The sequence below is a fragment of the Manis pentadactyla genome, chromosome X (assembly GCF_030020395.1).
Source record: "Manis pentadactyla isolate mManPen7 chromosome X, mManPen7.hap1, whole genome shotgun sequence".
NCBI lineage: Eukaryota > Metazoa > Chordata > Mammalia > Pholidota > Manidae > Manis > Manis pentadactyla.
Window position 1 is genome coordinate 35,822,135 of NC_080038.1, and position 16,506 is coordinate 35,838,640.

Sequence of the window (16,506 nt, forward strand, 5' to 3'; positions counted from 1 at the left end):
TGAGTAGTAACAAAGTCACTTATATAGCCTTAAAGAAACAATTAGCCTGTTTTACTCTGCAGACAAGATGCACATACATACTCCAGAGAAAGAACTGAACCCTGAGAGGTTAGCTAGTGTACATGATGTCAGAGAAATTCTTAACAGTAAGTACCTCTTTGCACATGTAAGTCTTGGATCAGTAGTTTTCAAGCACTGGTGATTCCGCCCCCTAGCAGAATATTCAGCCTTGTCTGGAGGCGTTTTTGGTTGTCACAACTGTGCTAGGACAGACTGTGCTACTGTCATCTCGTGGGTAGGGGCCTGGGATGTTATTAAACACCCAACAATGCCCAGAACAGCCCTTTACAAGAAAGAATTATGCAGCCTAAAATGTCAATAGTGCTGAGGTTGAGAAGCCCTGCTTTATATAAAGATAAAAATCTTGAATCTTTTTGTGTTGGAACTCTAGTCTGTTTCTAATTACTTCTGGTCTTGGATCTCATCCATTTGCCTGCACTTATTCGTGAGAATGTAAATTAGTACTTTTCCAGAAAGCAATCTGGTAACATACTTAAAAGAGCCTTAAAAATGCCCATGTACTTTGATTCATAAAGTCCATTTATAAAAAACTACATTAAGGAAAAATATAGCAAATGTAGAAAAAGATTTATGTATAAGGATATTTATCATGTGAAATGGAAAAAAATCCAATAATTAGGGAATGATTACATAAATTATAGAATATCCATATAATGGAAATATATAGCCAAAGAAAAATCATTTTTCAAGAATTTTGAAGACATAGAGAAAGCTTCATGATGAAAAACCCAAGAAAGTAGAATGCAAAGTCATATAAACTACATATTCGCAATCATGACTGCAAAAAAATATATACAAACCCAGGCAAAAAACAGAATCAAATACACCAAAAGAGTAACAGTAGCTATCCTTATTTTCCTCTTTATACTTCATTCTGTTCTTGCCCATATGTTCCAAGCTTTCTATAATAGAAAAAAAAGTTGCTATATAAGCAACTGCTTTTTGCAGTACTGTTTAAATATGTTAAAAGATTTCTGGCTTAAGCTACAAATCAAATGGTTATCTATGTGGAAATTACTGTGACTAATTTTTTTAAATTTGACTTTTTATTTTGAGATAATTGTAGGTTCACATGCAGTTGTAAGAAATATTAGAGAGATCTCACATATCACATACCCTTCACCCAGTTTCCCCCAATGGTAACACCTCTGGAAACTGTCATACAACATCACAACTACCAGCATACTGATGTTGACAGTTAAACTACAAAACATTCCATCGCCACAAGGATCCTTCATGTTGCCCTTTTTATAGCCACACTCATTTCCCTCCTACCCTACCCCCTTCTAGCCCCTGGGAACTACTCTGTTCTCTATACGTTTGCCATTTCAAGGATGCTGTATAAATGAAACCATATAGTATATAACCTTTTGGGATTGGCTTTTTTGACCCAGTTGCAGTGTAATTCTCTGGAGATTCATCTAGGTTGTTGCATTTACCGATAGTTTAATCCTTTTTATTGTTGGGTAGTATTCCATAGCATGGATGTACCACAGTTTGACAATTTATCTGTTGAAGGGACTGTGGATATTTAAAAATTTTGAATAATTCACCAACCAGGCCATTGGTATTCTTTCACTGAAAATATTACATAGATATTAAGTGGGATAAAAAAGGTACAAGGCAGAAATCAGTCCTCCTTTCCTCTGTGGTTCCTGAAAAGGTACTAATCTAATCCACTTCCTACTACCTGCTCTTTTCAAGACCTTTACTTTGTTTGAAGTAGGAAAAAAAAATCTGGAAATTGATTCAAAGCCAGCTCTCTCATCATCCCTTATTGAAAGCCTTGGAAGGGAAAAGATGATGTGAAGAAATCAGTCACAAATGTCCCTCCCACTGAACCCCGAACTCCAGCACATCAACAGCAGAATTAAATGATAGCAGGTTTATAAAGTTACTAAAGCCAGTTCTAAACTTCTGGACTTAGGAAGCTGCAAAAACAAAAATACTAGTGAAAATTTTTTTACACACAAAAAACTTCAACAGATATTAATTATAGAAACCAAATCGCCATTTTCACTCAATTATCTTAATGGAATCTTATCTAGTTTTTGTTGTCTCTATTCAGCACTGCTGATGCTGATTTATGATCTAGGTAGCTCTTCATTAATGCTATAAGATTAAAATAAAACTACCTTGTGTCCAGCGAACACTAAGATGGTGTCTAACCACTGGGAAGCAATTCTGGCTGTAGCAGACCAGGGATGTATCATTTATTGGTCTGAACTCTGCAAACTCCATGCAAGTCCTCCCACCAGCACACCCCATGGGCTGTCCTGTGTGTGCACTTGCTCACTCTTCTGTGCTGTGAGGTCCTCAAGGCAGGTCTACATTTGATTCATTTTATAATATCCACAAAGTATGCACTCAATTAATTAAGTACTAAAAAAACATAATAATGACAGCAGCTCCCAATTCTGGAGTGTTTATTAAGTGTCAGGCACATCTTTAGTACAATGCAGTAAGGTAGATATATTACCTGACTTTCCTAGATAGGAAACTGAGGTTCAGAGAGGTCAAGGAAGGTTATAGCTACAAGTGGTAGGGCCAGGACTTAATACCAGCATGTCTGGCTCCAAAGTCCATGCTCTGCCTTACTTATTACACTAAACTGCTCCTACTAGGAAAATAGGGGGACCCTTCAACAAGAAGCTATGGGTGGCTTATGCATGGATATGGAGGTTAGAAAGGAACTTGAACTCTATTGGGTCAGACAATAACCAAAACCTTTAGTGAACGTTCCTGCTTTTTGCCAAGTGTGGGAAGGGACTTCAGAGAAAACAGGTATCATCTCTGGCCTCGAAGAAGGGGCTTTTGGGCTGGTGTGTGAAGTAGGCATCTTATATACCCTGAAGTAAATGATACAGAAGAAGTAAGCACAAAGTGGCACAGAAACAGGCTGCCTAGAGAGGATTGGGGGCAGCTTCAGAGAGGAGGTAGATGAGCAGGAATTCAACCCCTCCACCCAGGGGCTCATCTGCTCTGGTGGACTGAGTGGATGCTTTGCTGGAAAGCACAAAGGCAGCTGTTAGCCTGTGTTTCCAGTAGCCAAGACCCACCAGGTCAACAGGTCTATTTAACTTCCTGTGATCTGTCACCTTTCCTGAACTGATTTATACTCTTATCTTATACTCCAAAATGGTTAAATTTGTGGGTTCTCAATCATGAAAGGAAGCATTTCTTTAACTGTATGCAAGTTGCCTATTTCAAGCTCTGAAAAGTACCCTTGATTTTAAGCTTCTGTAATTAGGTAGGAAAATTACCGTTTTTATTCCGTTTCTCTTTATAGTCTTTTCATATTGAATGAACACCTATTTTCTGTCTAACCTCAAAATCTTTCTTTACCTTTGATCATTTTAACACCTTCCATCAACACCTCTTCTAGAAGTTCCGTTCTTCCTTTGGGTATGACCAGCAGAATCACAGGGCACTTTTTTCATCTGGTAGATGGGTACAATTGGTATCTGCAGTTTAATACCAAGCTCACCTACAAGCCCTATAATTTTTAAATTCAGTATAAAATATAAATGCACACAAAGACCTTTCTTGTTTTTTTCCATTGCTGTTTGTTTTAAACACTAAAGCAACAGTAATAATACAACACAACACACATACATACACAGGCTCTTAACACTACTGCTAGTATTTATTTTGTTGATCAATATTGCCCTACCTGAAAGAGCCATTCACTTTTCTCAAAAACTGAAAAGAATTTTTTTCTGTAAAAGCCTTTGAATGAACCTGTAACTACCTTGAAAAACATCAATCAGTAAATAGCACATATTCTGTCACTGCAGGACTGGGAGTAGCCCATCACTTTTGTATTCCAGGCTGCACTCTGCAGAGTGCTTTGCAGAAAGAGACACAGTAAAACGTGTCCATTAAAATGATCTTTTCTGAGCCAATTCTGAAGAAATAAAGTATTATAAGGAAATACTTAACCACAGAAAACAGGCTTTTTTACAGTGTTCTTGCCTAAGAGTCATAATGAAAATTATTTTAATACTCATATTTGTATAACCTGTTTGTAATCAACAAAGTGCATTTACACTTACTACCTTCTGTGATTTCACAGTCACCCTGTCCTGTAGGCAAGAGTTTTCATATTTGAAAAATCAGAGGCTCAGCAGGGTTAGCTGACCGTGGGCCACAGCTGTGAGCAGCAGAGTGAGCACTAGATGCCAGGTCTTTTAATACCCAGTCCTTCCACTACAGACTGGCCCCTCCCAAAAGCATGTCTCATCCTCAGCACCTGTATAATTCACATTTAGTAATAAGATGACATCTGATTTCTATTCTCGCTTTAATCTCAGTTTAATTTACCATAAAAAGGTTTATTTTCTATAGCCTTGGTGCAAATTTCACAATGATAAAACTACTGAAGTAATCAAGCCCTGACTTCAGAAGAGTATTATCTTAATTTTTGCATAATTCATTGGTAATCAAGTTTATATCTAAAAATTAGGTTGGTAATCATATATTTTAACTCTGGGCAATTCTTCTAAGAATCTCCCTGATACAAACAGCTTCTCAAAAGTTTTCTGCTACTATTATGAAACAATAATAAAAAAACATAAATACGTTTACTGTTTTAAAAATACCTTCTGAGTCTATTTATTTAAAGAGGACTATGATTTAAGGTCAGTAAAAACTTTTGAGTCTAGAAAAATTTCATTACAAGAGTGGAAAAGTCTCATAAAAAGTTGACTGAGTAAAAATAACCTGAAAGGAGGACAGAAAAATAAATAGTAGAATGGTTAAACTACAAATTTCTTAGTGTCAAAGTAGGCTGAGTCTGTCTTAAAACCATTTCCCCCTATGCTTTACTGTGAAAAATTTCAAACAAAAAGAAAATTGAAATGTTCTTACCACCTAGATTTTAGAATTGCTAACAGTTTGTGATATTTGCTTTATCACTTATCTGCCCATCAATTCATTCTATTCTTTAATTCATTTCAAAATAAGTGACAGAGTGGTCAACATCAGTATATTTTACCTCTAAACACTTCAGCATAGTTTTGAATACGTCTTTCTCTCAGGTAAAATTTACACAGAGTGAAATACACAAATCTTAAATATACCATTCAGTGAGCTTTGGTAAATGTATACACTGCAAAAATCTGATAACTGCATACATCCCTGTGTGTAGTTATGCCAGCAATAAAGATTTGTATGTGTATATTTAAAATATTATATATATAGCTTATAAAACCCATTGTGGCTGAGCAAATTCAGTATCTGAACCTAGTCTAGTTGCTCCTGAAGAGTAATCACTGATAACCTCTCTTTCTTGTTAAATGGCAATCCCATTTATATAACACTGGATCACTACACACATATTCACATGACCCACTCAATCAAAGCCCCTCCTTGAAAGCATAATAGCATTCAAAAAATATGCTAAGGTATAATTAAGTTAAAATTCACCAACTGAAGTGTATATTTTCATCACTCCAAAAATGTTCCCTCTTACCCTTTGCAGTCATCCTCTTCCCCCTACCCCTGCCCCATGGACAGCCACTTTTATTCCCACTGTACAAAGCAAATTCTGGTTATTGATCAAGTTATAATCAATAGTGAGTCCTGTAAAGGAAATTGTATTTTGGACTTAAGTATCTGGGTTAGATCTAATTCAAGTTATGAAAACTTACACATGGTGATAAATACTTTAAATTCTTTCTATGCAGAAGCCTCAAGATTTATTAGTTAAAAGAAATAAGCTCTACAAATGCATTCTGTCAGAGTACAGATGCTAAAATTCTAATGCCATTATGCTTGTTAAAATAGTCTGTTTCCAAATAGCAACATCGTTGGGCAACAATTTGTCCAAGTATTTTAAATAATGTTTGGCTGGTTATTAAGTGCCCATTCATACAAAGCTTTATAACTAAGGAAAAGCACTGTTTGATACCTCCAAGATGCTTTCATTCCCAAATGACATGATAGGTCTGATGATTAGAGAAGAAAAGGAGAAGCGTGACAAATTTGGAGAAACAAAAGCAGTTACAAGTGGGAAAAGTCTTACATTTCAGTATGTGGTGGGCAGTGTCTAAAATGGCCCCCAAGAGCCCTACCTCTTGGTATTCACGTCCTTGTATCATCAACCCCTTTCCCAGAGTGTGGGCCGGACTTAACTCTTTATAAGGAACAAAATAGAGCAGAAGTGATAGAATTTCACTTCCGAGATTAGGTTAGAAAGACTGTGGCTTCTGTCTTGGGTGCTCCACTCTTTGGCTCTCCCTCTTTGATCATTCATCTGGGGGGAGCAAGCTTCTATGTTGTGAGCATCCCTATGGAGAGGTCCCACGGGCAGTGAGGAACTGAAGTCTGTCAACAACCATGTGAATGAACTTGGAGGAGGACTCCCCCAGGAGTTGGGCTTTCATATGAGATCGCAGCTCTGGATGACAGCTTTTCTTCAATCTCATGAGAGAAATCTTCAGCCAGAGGCACTCAGCTAAACTACACCCAGATTCCTGATCCACAGAAACAGTGAGAGGATAAAGGCTGCTTTGAGGTTATTTATTCCACAGCAACAGATAACTAACATACTGTGACATTAAAAAAAAATTAAATTGGCTGCAATTTGAGCTACAAGTAACTACTGCAAGAAAATGTGACAATGAATTCAATTATCAGCACCCATATTTTCTAATTTATCCTTGTCTCTTATATACTTCCCCTGGGTAAGCACAATGTTGAGGTAAAGTTTGTCTTAAGTGAAATGATTATTGAGATAATTGTAGATTCATATGCAGTTATTAGAAATAATAGAGAGATCCTTTGTATACTTTGCTCAGTTTCCCCATTGGTAACATTTTACAAAACTACAGTATCATATCACAACCAGAATACTTATATCTTATACATATTGCCATTCGTGTGTGTGTATGTGTGTAATTTCTTACCTACTTTTTACTTTAATATTCTCACATACTCAAATTACATACTTTTGTAATTAAAATCTAACCATTATATCATAAATGTTCTTTCTGATGATAACAGTTGTTAGGAGACATGAATTCAGGAGTTTATTTCCTAGCTTCATATTAATAAACTGAAAACAGAGTCAGTAACAGAGAGTAATAAAAACTGCTTATAGATTCTGTAATTGTCAAAGGAAAATTCACTTACCCTGAAAGTTCTTGAAAGCTAACTAAAAATAAAATGTTACCCTTTCCCCAGAATTAATGTTTTCGTGCTTGAAGTTCAGGTGTGAAATATATTAAGTGCAGTTGAAATTTTAACACTGCCTATTTTTACTCTTATGAAAGAGAAGTTAATATTCTTTGTATAACATGCCTCGGGAAGTCAATATATCCAAGTTTTGACTTTTTTGACTTTATGATCAGGCAGTGTTAAAATTCATAATTAAACGTCTAAACACAAACAGCCAAGGAAAAAGTCAAGCTGATTATGAACATGCAAAGTCAAACACTTTTGCATAAAAGAGAAAGCTTAGAGGAAAACAAAGGGATACCTACTTTCTGCTGCTAGAAGTCCTAGGAGGAAGGCAGCATATGGACAAACAACAAACAGTATGATTTTAGAGCAAGCAGGTTATCCAGCCACAGTGGGGCTTAGTAGATGAGCCACAAGAAGCATGGTGCCCCAGCTGAGCCCAAAGTGAGCCCTGTGTTTCACTGGCACATTCACTAGGACTGCTTAGGATTTCAGTCGTTAAACATTGCGTTCTAATTCTTGCTTCTTTGATTTGAAATAAGAGAACAGAATATTTCCACTTTGGATTATTAAATAACCAAGCAACAATACACTGCTTATCATAAGATCAAACTCAACAAATTCTAGTGAATGGTATAATGGGCTAATTTCCATACTCCAAATAGAAAGAAATCTCTTATATAAAAATTGTTTTACAATGTAAAGAGCAGAGGTAACCACGTTAAACTCTTCTGTAGATGACAGATTGTAAAACTGACTCATTTAAAATTCATTTTAAAACTGATTTTCAATAGAATTTTGGGGGGACCAAAATAGGATTGTCAGCTTTTAATTTTATCAAGCAATGTCATTAAAAATATATACCTATCTATCATTTATTGTCATTTCACAGAAAGAAAAGAAAAGGAATTATCTAAAGATGAAAAACAGACAGTCCATCTCAAGAAAGGGCAGTTGGTGACCTCACTGCTCTCTCTAGCTCCTCCTTCACTGCGCCTTCACCCCCACTCTCCAAGCACATGCTTTATGATCTTTTTTTTTTTTTTGCCATGGGCTTGGAAGAACTTTCAGATAATGATGAAAAGTGCTTTGTGTTTTGTACTGTAAAGCAAACCCATGCAAATTTAGACAGAGACACAGCAGAAAGGATAACATTGGGAACTGAATGATGTAGGATTTAAGGACTTAGAATTAAACAGAGAAGAGTTCAGGCCTGAAATATTAAAAGGTAGAAGTGAAATGAAAAACAAAAATACAGATGTGTTAATTTATGAAAGTGTAAAGCTCTTACATGAGTCCAGATAAAATACAAAATAGGCTTTCTGCAAGCAACTATATGACCATTACCGTTCACTGCTGAACAGGCAATTTGCTGGCAGATAGCTATTTGAGAAATAATACTGATAAAATAGTATAAACCTTCCCTTTAAATGGCTTAGTATTAAAAATTAATTTTGGAACATATGAATAATTTCTTGATAGCTATGTGAAAGGAAAATATTAGAATATTCTTCATAATTTTTCTTTGTCTTTGATTTCTGAGTACATAAAAATTTCTTCTTCATTCAGGGCAGCTGATCAGACATGTACACTGCATAATGATTCTTCAATCTCTGATTTGTAGCAGCCAGGCAGTGCTATTTAAAAATATTCTAGAGACAGACATGTGCATGTCAAATGAAGATATAGACTGCTTACAAGATCATTAAGATTCAGAAATGAAAAAAAGAAAAAGAAAGAGGGTGTGATTACAGGAAGGGGAAGCAAGAATGAATTTGAAATTGTGAACAACTAATTAATTTGAGGGCTTGCAGGCTGCTTGCAAGACAGTGTAAGACTTTTTTTTGTTTAAAAAGCAATTGCTGTAATCAGAAACGATTTCAGCCATACTATTTAAGAGATTGTATTGAAAAGCAGAAAAAATTGGGCAATAAAAGTATATTTAATAGAAAATAAGCATGTCTGTAACTATAGACAATTCTTTTCCCTAAAAGAAAAACCTAACTTTTCACAGAAAGGAACATTTAAGAGCTCACTGAACTCTTGCTAGGCAGAGGTACATATACAGGGGCAACATTAAAGATTTGTTCTGTGAAACTATTGTAAGGACCATACTGCTCTCTAGGCCCAGTTCTAAAGATGAAAATGGTGTTAGAGATCTTGATCTCAAACCTCTAGATGTATTTCAAGTATGTGACTATATCCTGTAGTCACAGTGCAATATAAAACCATTACTGGTTCTATTCCCCCCAGACAGGGTCAACTGTAACCTGAGTGTAAAGAGAGAAGAAAGAGGTTTGAGCTAACAAAAACACAATGACAAAAAAGTACTGGTGGAGGGAACAAAATGGACTGGAAGGAAAAAGACAAACGTGAAACAGCAGGGAGCAGGGGGAACATCCCTTCAAAGGCCTTGCCTTTCATGTGGTAAGGGCTCTGATGGTTGCAAAGTCTTCACAAGAGGAAAACAGCAAGGCCTTCTCAGAGTCTCTTCTCTAAGATTCCCATTTCTAAATGTTTTTGGAAATCACCTTCACTCTAAATAGGAAGTTTCACATCTCAATTGGTAAAGGTCAAACGAGGAACTGTAGAGCTACTGGAATGGGAAACTTGATCCTGTTATTTTGCACAAGGTGCAACTTGTGTATGTGCATAACACTCATGTGTATAAACCAAGGAAGGAAGGAGCATAAACACTGACAAATGCTTATGGTTCCAACAGGAAAGAAGCATTACATATCCATTCTTCCTATATGCTAACTGTGAAGGACAAACAACTCATGTGCTTTAGGCCCTGATTCTAATGGCAATACATGAATAGAGAATGAACCAGCCCAAGAGAACAAAATTCCAATCAACTGCGCCAAGTCAATCACACAGCAAATAATGAAAGAAGAAAAAGCTGAGGGCAGGGGACACATGATGCAGGACTGAAGTAAATAAAGAAATACATAAATAAAATAAAAAACTTGTGACACACATATTTACATATATATATATATACATACATGGATCCTATGAATTTCTAGTAAATGATCCTTGAGAATACCTCACTGGTAAAATAGAAATATGAGCAGTTTATAAAATAATTTTGTGAACATTAGTGGATTTTTTCAGGAGCAACTACATACATTTCATCAAAATGGTTAACTCTTCCATGTCTTTCACCCTTGAATGCTTGTATACATGTGCTATAGACTTTATAAAAAGAGAAGAACTTGTAAACTGTTTCAAGAGATAACTCACAAGACAGCTTCACACTAAAAAATTCAACTAAAGGCAGTGTTGTCTCAAAGTCTGATCTGCTATGATTCACATGGGGAAAATCATACATCAGAAGTTTTTGTTGAGGTAGAAGGGAATCAGTAAGATCCAAAAAGATTGACCACAATGTTGGATTAGATGAAGTGCAATGTTGCGTCTGGAGTGGGAAAGGGGAAGAAGTATTTCTAAGGTAAAAAGAAAAAAGTGAAATGTTAGTTTCAGAGCCATAGGGGAGAGCAACTTTAGTATTAAAAATTAAAGCAACCAGTCACATGTGGATGAGATTTGGTTGCTCAAAGACTTCCTTAGAATCTCTTGGAGGAGCTGACTAGATTGACGGAAAAAGTTTATTCACAATAGAAGAGAAAGAAAGGATGGAGACATCAAATGATTCACTCTGGTGAATGAATGAATGATCCAATTACCTGAGGAGGTAGGGTCTTCGGAGAAATCTGGCAACTCTTCCGGGGGATCCCCATAGAACGAGTTGAATTTGTGACTTGACACAGCTGCTAGTACCGCACCCTAAAGCAAAGAGATGAAAAAATATATTAAAGCAATTACATAAATATAAAAAGTTAAATAACTAACAGTTATTTAGGATTATTCAGAAAGTCAAATTCAGTTAGAAGAAGGTTATCATTTAAACAATTTTGGATTCCTTCAAATAAATCACATGTGCATATACCAGAATAACACTGTTAGGGATTGCAAAAGTATAGGAAACCATTTATAGCTTGAATGCAAACATGTACCACATAATGGAATATTCTGTAGTCCCTATAAAATGGCGCTGCAGAAGGATGTTTAATGAAATGGAAAGGTGCTTGGGATGAATTACATTAAAAAGGTTTTTAAACAATTTATAGCATGGTCTCATTCTTGAAAAAAAGGTTAATATAGATATAAAAGACTGAACATAAAGCAAAATGTTAACAGTATTAATAATCTCTGGGAAGTAGCAATGAGTCATTTAAAAACATCCTTTTTCCCCTTTCTTTTTGTTGTTAACAATGACCATGTGTTACTCTTCTTATGTAGTACTTCTCAATCAGGCCACACAGCAGAATCAACTACACAGGACTCTTTTAGACCACATGCATAGCCTCCCTTGATTCCTAGTTGAGATGCACTATCTATTGAGAGCATGACATCCCTTAGGACTGTTGGGTGGAAAAAGTTTGGGAATTATTGTAACAAGAAGAATGATAAAAGTTATTTTGTAAAAGAGTTCAATTCTGCAAGTGGAGGCAGAGGTCAGAATGTCTGGGTCTGTTCCTTGGCTCTACCACTTTCTAGCCACATGATGCTACTTGAGTCAATTATTTAACCTCTGAGGTTTTCTCATTAGTCAAGTAAGGATATTAAAACTGATACAACTTACCATATAGGGATTGTCAGAAGTCATAATGAATATGAAAGTGCTTGCAAACTGTAAAGCACTTCACAAGTGTAAACCATTACTAACCCTACTAATACAGAGCTGGGACATGAGCACAGCCTTTTGTTGGGCTGGGCAGAACTGCTCATTAAGGTAGTCTAAGAATCAAATCACCAAAGGAGTCTTAAGTCTAAAGTAGTCTGAGTCTAAATTTGAAAAATTGAACTCTTGGATTTTTCTGAAGATAGACAAATCTGTGATGTGTGTAGGCATTTATTAAATACATAACAACATTAATAGAAAGAGATTTCCACAAGATACATTATTTGTGGGGGGGAGGGGTCATGTTCAGGTTTCTTTGTAGAAATACAAATTGAGTTGCAGAAAGGGAGGAGCAAAAAACAGAGAAGTAATCTTGATGATACTATTCCAGGCAACTTTTTAGATTCCCTAAAGTCCAGTGTTAATGCATGAGAGGTTGTTATGCGAAATTTCATGGTCAGTTACCACAGTGAAAAAATAGTACTGAATGATGAGCTCTTCTTTCTATAGTAGAAGCTTATTTCACTTTACATATTATACTTGTTTCCTAAAAGCTGGGTGGGAATGGAATTTGTATATATAAAATAATGTTTCCCCCACACTGAAACCAAAATTTTAGAGATGCTTTATTTTTATCTCTGAAGTTCTAGTTTCTTAATATGTTTCTTTTATGTTTTAAGGCCTGTTCTAGCTACTACTGTAGTCAAAGATCTAGAAATGTTTATATTAGAAAAGTACTGTTTGAAAGAGCCCTGAGAGATAAATTATTTTAAAACATTGGTAGCAAGTTTCTAATTATGTGTCTTATGGCTAGCAGTTTTGTTTTAGTTCTCCAAGGTCAGTGACTGCATGTGGATCAAATATTCAATGGAAAGTCATTATGTAAAACAGCAAAATGGTTCCAAACAGGTTATGGATTTATAGAATTTTATTAAATTTGAAAGTCAACCTTAGAGATGATTCATTCTTAGAAATTCATTTTGCAGATAAAGAAACTGAGGTTCAGAGAGGCTTAGCAACCTGTTAAAGTTACTGCCAACTTAAGAGATAGAATCAAAAGTAGACAGAACTGAGGCCCTCTGACTATTCTCTCCCAGTTAAGGGATTTTTACTATACCAGGGATCAAAAAACATTTTCTGTAAAGGGCCTATTATTTAAAGTAAATATTAGGCTTTTAGGGCATATGGTCTCTGCTGCAACTACTCAATTCTGCTACTGTAGCATGAAAGCAGACATAGACAATATGTACATGAATGTACATTGCTATGTTCCAGTAAAACATTGTATGTTAAAATAGGAGGTGGGCCAGATTGTGTCTTCAGGCTGTAGTTTGCCAACCCCTGTACTATACCATTACTATTAAAGAGTCTGTGGGTACAACAACAACATAAAACCAGATCTTACATCAAGATAAGTAATGTTAATGAAGCAGTTTTCTACTATGCAAATTACACAGATTCTAAATTCAAAGAAAAAGAGAACTACACTAATTACTAACTTAATCACAATTATAGTTAATATGCCAGACATCAAAATGCAATCTTCCCAGCCAGATGATTATGTGTAAGGAGTCATCATTTAAGGAAGTGGAAAACAAGAAAATGGTTAGCTTAGATTTCTCTGAAATTAAACTACTGAATGCACTTAAAAGAGGCAACAGAGTTATTAAGTAAGGAACAGGAGAGTTGAACACAGATGAACTGCTGACTTGAAGACAAGTGTTAAAAGTCAATACTCCTTTTTTTGGTGCCCCATAACTGAGCTCAGAAACAAGCACCATGAATTTGATAGGTACAGGGTAGGGAGGTACATTTAAGAAAGTCTAAATACAAAACACTGAAGTATGAGATGTAGACTAATTGGATTTGCACCCAAGTGGGAAGGTAATACATAGTCATGTTGTAATATACATAGGAGGCAAAACCCATCATAGGGACATCCAAATACAGCTGTGACACAAGAATTCAAGAAAGGCTCATCTTATTAAAATTCAGAACGTTGAACTCAAAGCCTTGAAAAGGGTGGAGAACCCGGAGAAGCTGAGGCTAAAACAGAGATGCCCAAAAGGCTAGAAAATCATTTCAAGGCAGAAATGTGAAAGGATTTTGGTTGATTACATGTAAGAAGTAGGTCCGAGATAATGAGATGAAATCAATGATTAAATCAGAACTTCTACTCTCTCTCCACAGTCACAACCAAAGTTATCATTCAGTTTAGCCAGCATAGCCTACACATACATGATATCAAACATAACCTAAACACAGGTCTAAAACCTGACATTTCAATAACATTAAGTCAGGATATATGACCAAAGGACGCTGTGTTATCTTCTCTGCAGATTAACAATGAGACTTGTAAGTGTAGCAGACATGGCTACATTTCAGAGCAATTGCATGGAATAGATATTTTAGGAATCCTTTTGGGTCTGTGTAAAAGTATTTTACAAAGATGGTCTTTTAATGTACATAATAACTTTCAAAAGCTAGACTGCCTAACTTAGGAAGTAACAGAGCCCGTATTTCAGAATCAGAAATGGATAGAATTGCTTTGGAAAATCAATATAGGAATATCAAAATTACTTCAATTCTTAGTTATATAACTTGGTGCCAGAATAATAGTTTTCAGTTTTTAGAATTGAAGGTGCCTTTGGATACCAGATTTACTGCTCTGAGTAGCTGGAGCCCCCAACTGCTGTGCTAACTTCCTGCCTCTGCACAAACCCTCCCTACAGGAGAGGAGTGTATATGAATGCTGGCTTTCATTAAGGCACAAGGGTCCTTGATAAATCCTTAGTTTAGCTCTTGTTGAATTAATAGAAAGGGGAAGATTGCCAAAAGGCAGCTATGAGAAAGCCTCCTGGTTGACCTCTCCAAAGGTGATGTTGAGATGTAAGCATAAATCCTGCAGGTGCCAAGACTCCAGATAGCAGTGCTGTACAACAGAACTTTCAGCAATGATGGAAATGTTCTACACCTGTATTGTTCAACATAGTAGCCATCAGCCACATGTGGTATTGAGCACTTGAAATGTGGGTAGTACAACTGAAAAATCAAGTTTAAAAGTTTATTTAATATTAATTAATTAAAATTAAAATAGCCATGGATGGCTAGTGGCTACTGCATGGGATAGTGCAGCTCTATAATGCACTGGAAAATGGCATTCCTAAACAAACTTTTCCTAGTTCTATCATTTAGGAACCCAAGAGACCAATCAGTAAGTCAGAGAAGCATGACTATGAAAAATCAATAAAGGAAAACTGTAGAGAGTTATCAGAAATCTCCCTCACTCTGTATACACAAGGAATAAATGTGTCCTCTAAATTGAGATTATCCAAATACAGAATATTGTTTCTATTTATACAGAATTTCTTTTTCTTTGTCACAGGGGCATCAGCTTCGGCACCCGCTCAGAGGTCTTACTCCCTGTTCCCCCAGTATCCAGGGCCCCCTGGGCACGTACTGTGTCTGCACTCTGGCCCGGATGGCTGGGGCTGGGTGTTCGGCAGTCCTGGGCTCCGTCTCCCTCCCGCTCTGCCTATTGTTCTCCCGCCGGGAGCTGGGGGGAGGGGCGCTCGGGTCCCGCAGGGCCGGCGCTTGTATCTTACCCCTTTCACCAGTCGCTGGGTTCTCGCTGGTGTAGCTGCAGTCTGGCCACTGTCCTGCGTCTTCTGGTCTCTCTTTTAGGGCTAGTTGTGTTTGTTGTATTTTCAAAAGTATATATGTTTTTGGGAGGAGATTCCCACTGTCCTACTCACGCCGCCATGTTGGCTCCGCCCAAACTCCAGAATTTCTTTGATCTACTTCAATGGAGGGAAATTTGCTTTCCAAAGGTAGAAATAATTCATGAAGCAAAGAGGATGTTTTCTAGAACAGATTCTCTCCTGAGCCTCTTTCGTAGATGGACAAGCTCACTCACAGACACTGCCCTCAACAAGCCTCCTCTTCCCCCTCCACTCCCTTTGCTCAGTAAGTCCTTCAAGTAGGTGTCACCCAGGGTTAGAGCATAGGTGTAACTACTTGCATACCCACAGGGCAAAGATTTTCTAGATACACTATATTACATGGTCTGTTCCCCAACAACCGAATATTCAGTTTTAGAAAATATGATCCTCATATCTAGTCTGTGCTCAGGCCTGTGTATTGTTTCTAGAGGATTTTTAAAAACGAAGTATTAAAATTCTAGAACTCAGTGTGAAATAAAAAGGGGGAAAAAAACCCTTGACATGTGAAATGTCTGGTAACCAAAATGGGAAAACAAATTTCCCATCATCATTCATAGATATAAAATAAAATAATGAAAGAAAGGAGAATTAAAAGAAATGTGTGATAATTCAAATCACAAGCAGGGTTTCATTGACCTTTTTAATCTACAGTATGAAACATACTCTGAAAATGATCTAAATGCCCAAATAATCTTTAATTGTCCAAATAAATTTCTCATTAGGGATTTGTTGTCTCCAGTAGTCTGTTGAAGAGGTTATGTGCCAAAATGAATGTACAAATGTGGAAAGGAATAATTTCTGATTGGTCAGTATTAACACTATTATAACCAAAAT

General features: G+C 36.4%; 1 protein-coding gene across 14 annotated transcripts in view; it reads right to left on the reverse strand.

The window, feature by feature from the left end:
* Nucleotides 1-16,506, reverse strand: part of CASK (calcium/calmodulin dependent serine protein kinase) — a 405,697-nt gene that overhangs the window by 90,338 nt on the left and 298,853 nt on the right. For 9 of the 14 annotated variants that reach the window (XM_036895361.2, XM_036895359.2, XM_036895355.2 and 6 more), the window contains exons 10-11: nucleotides 10,953-11,052; nucleotides 7,566-7,583 (exon numbers count right to left, since the gene is read on the reverse strand). In XM_036895361.2, the coding sequence (XP_036751256.1) occupies nucleotides 7,566-7,583; nucleotides 10,953-11,052 (118 nt within the window). The remainder of the gene's footprint in view (nucleotides 1-7,565; nucleotides 7,584-10,952; nucleotides 11,053-16,506) is intronic. The other 5 variants (XM_036895365.2, XM_036895363.2, XM_036895360.2 and 2 more) reach the window with 1 other exon arrangement.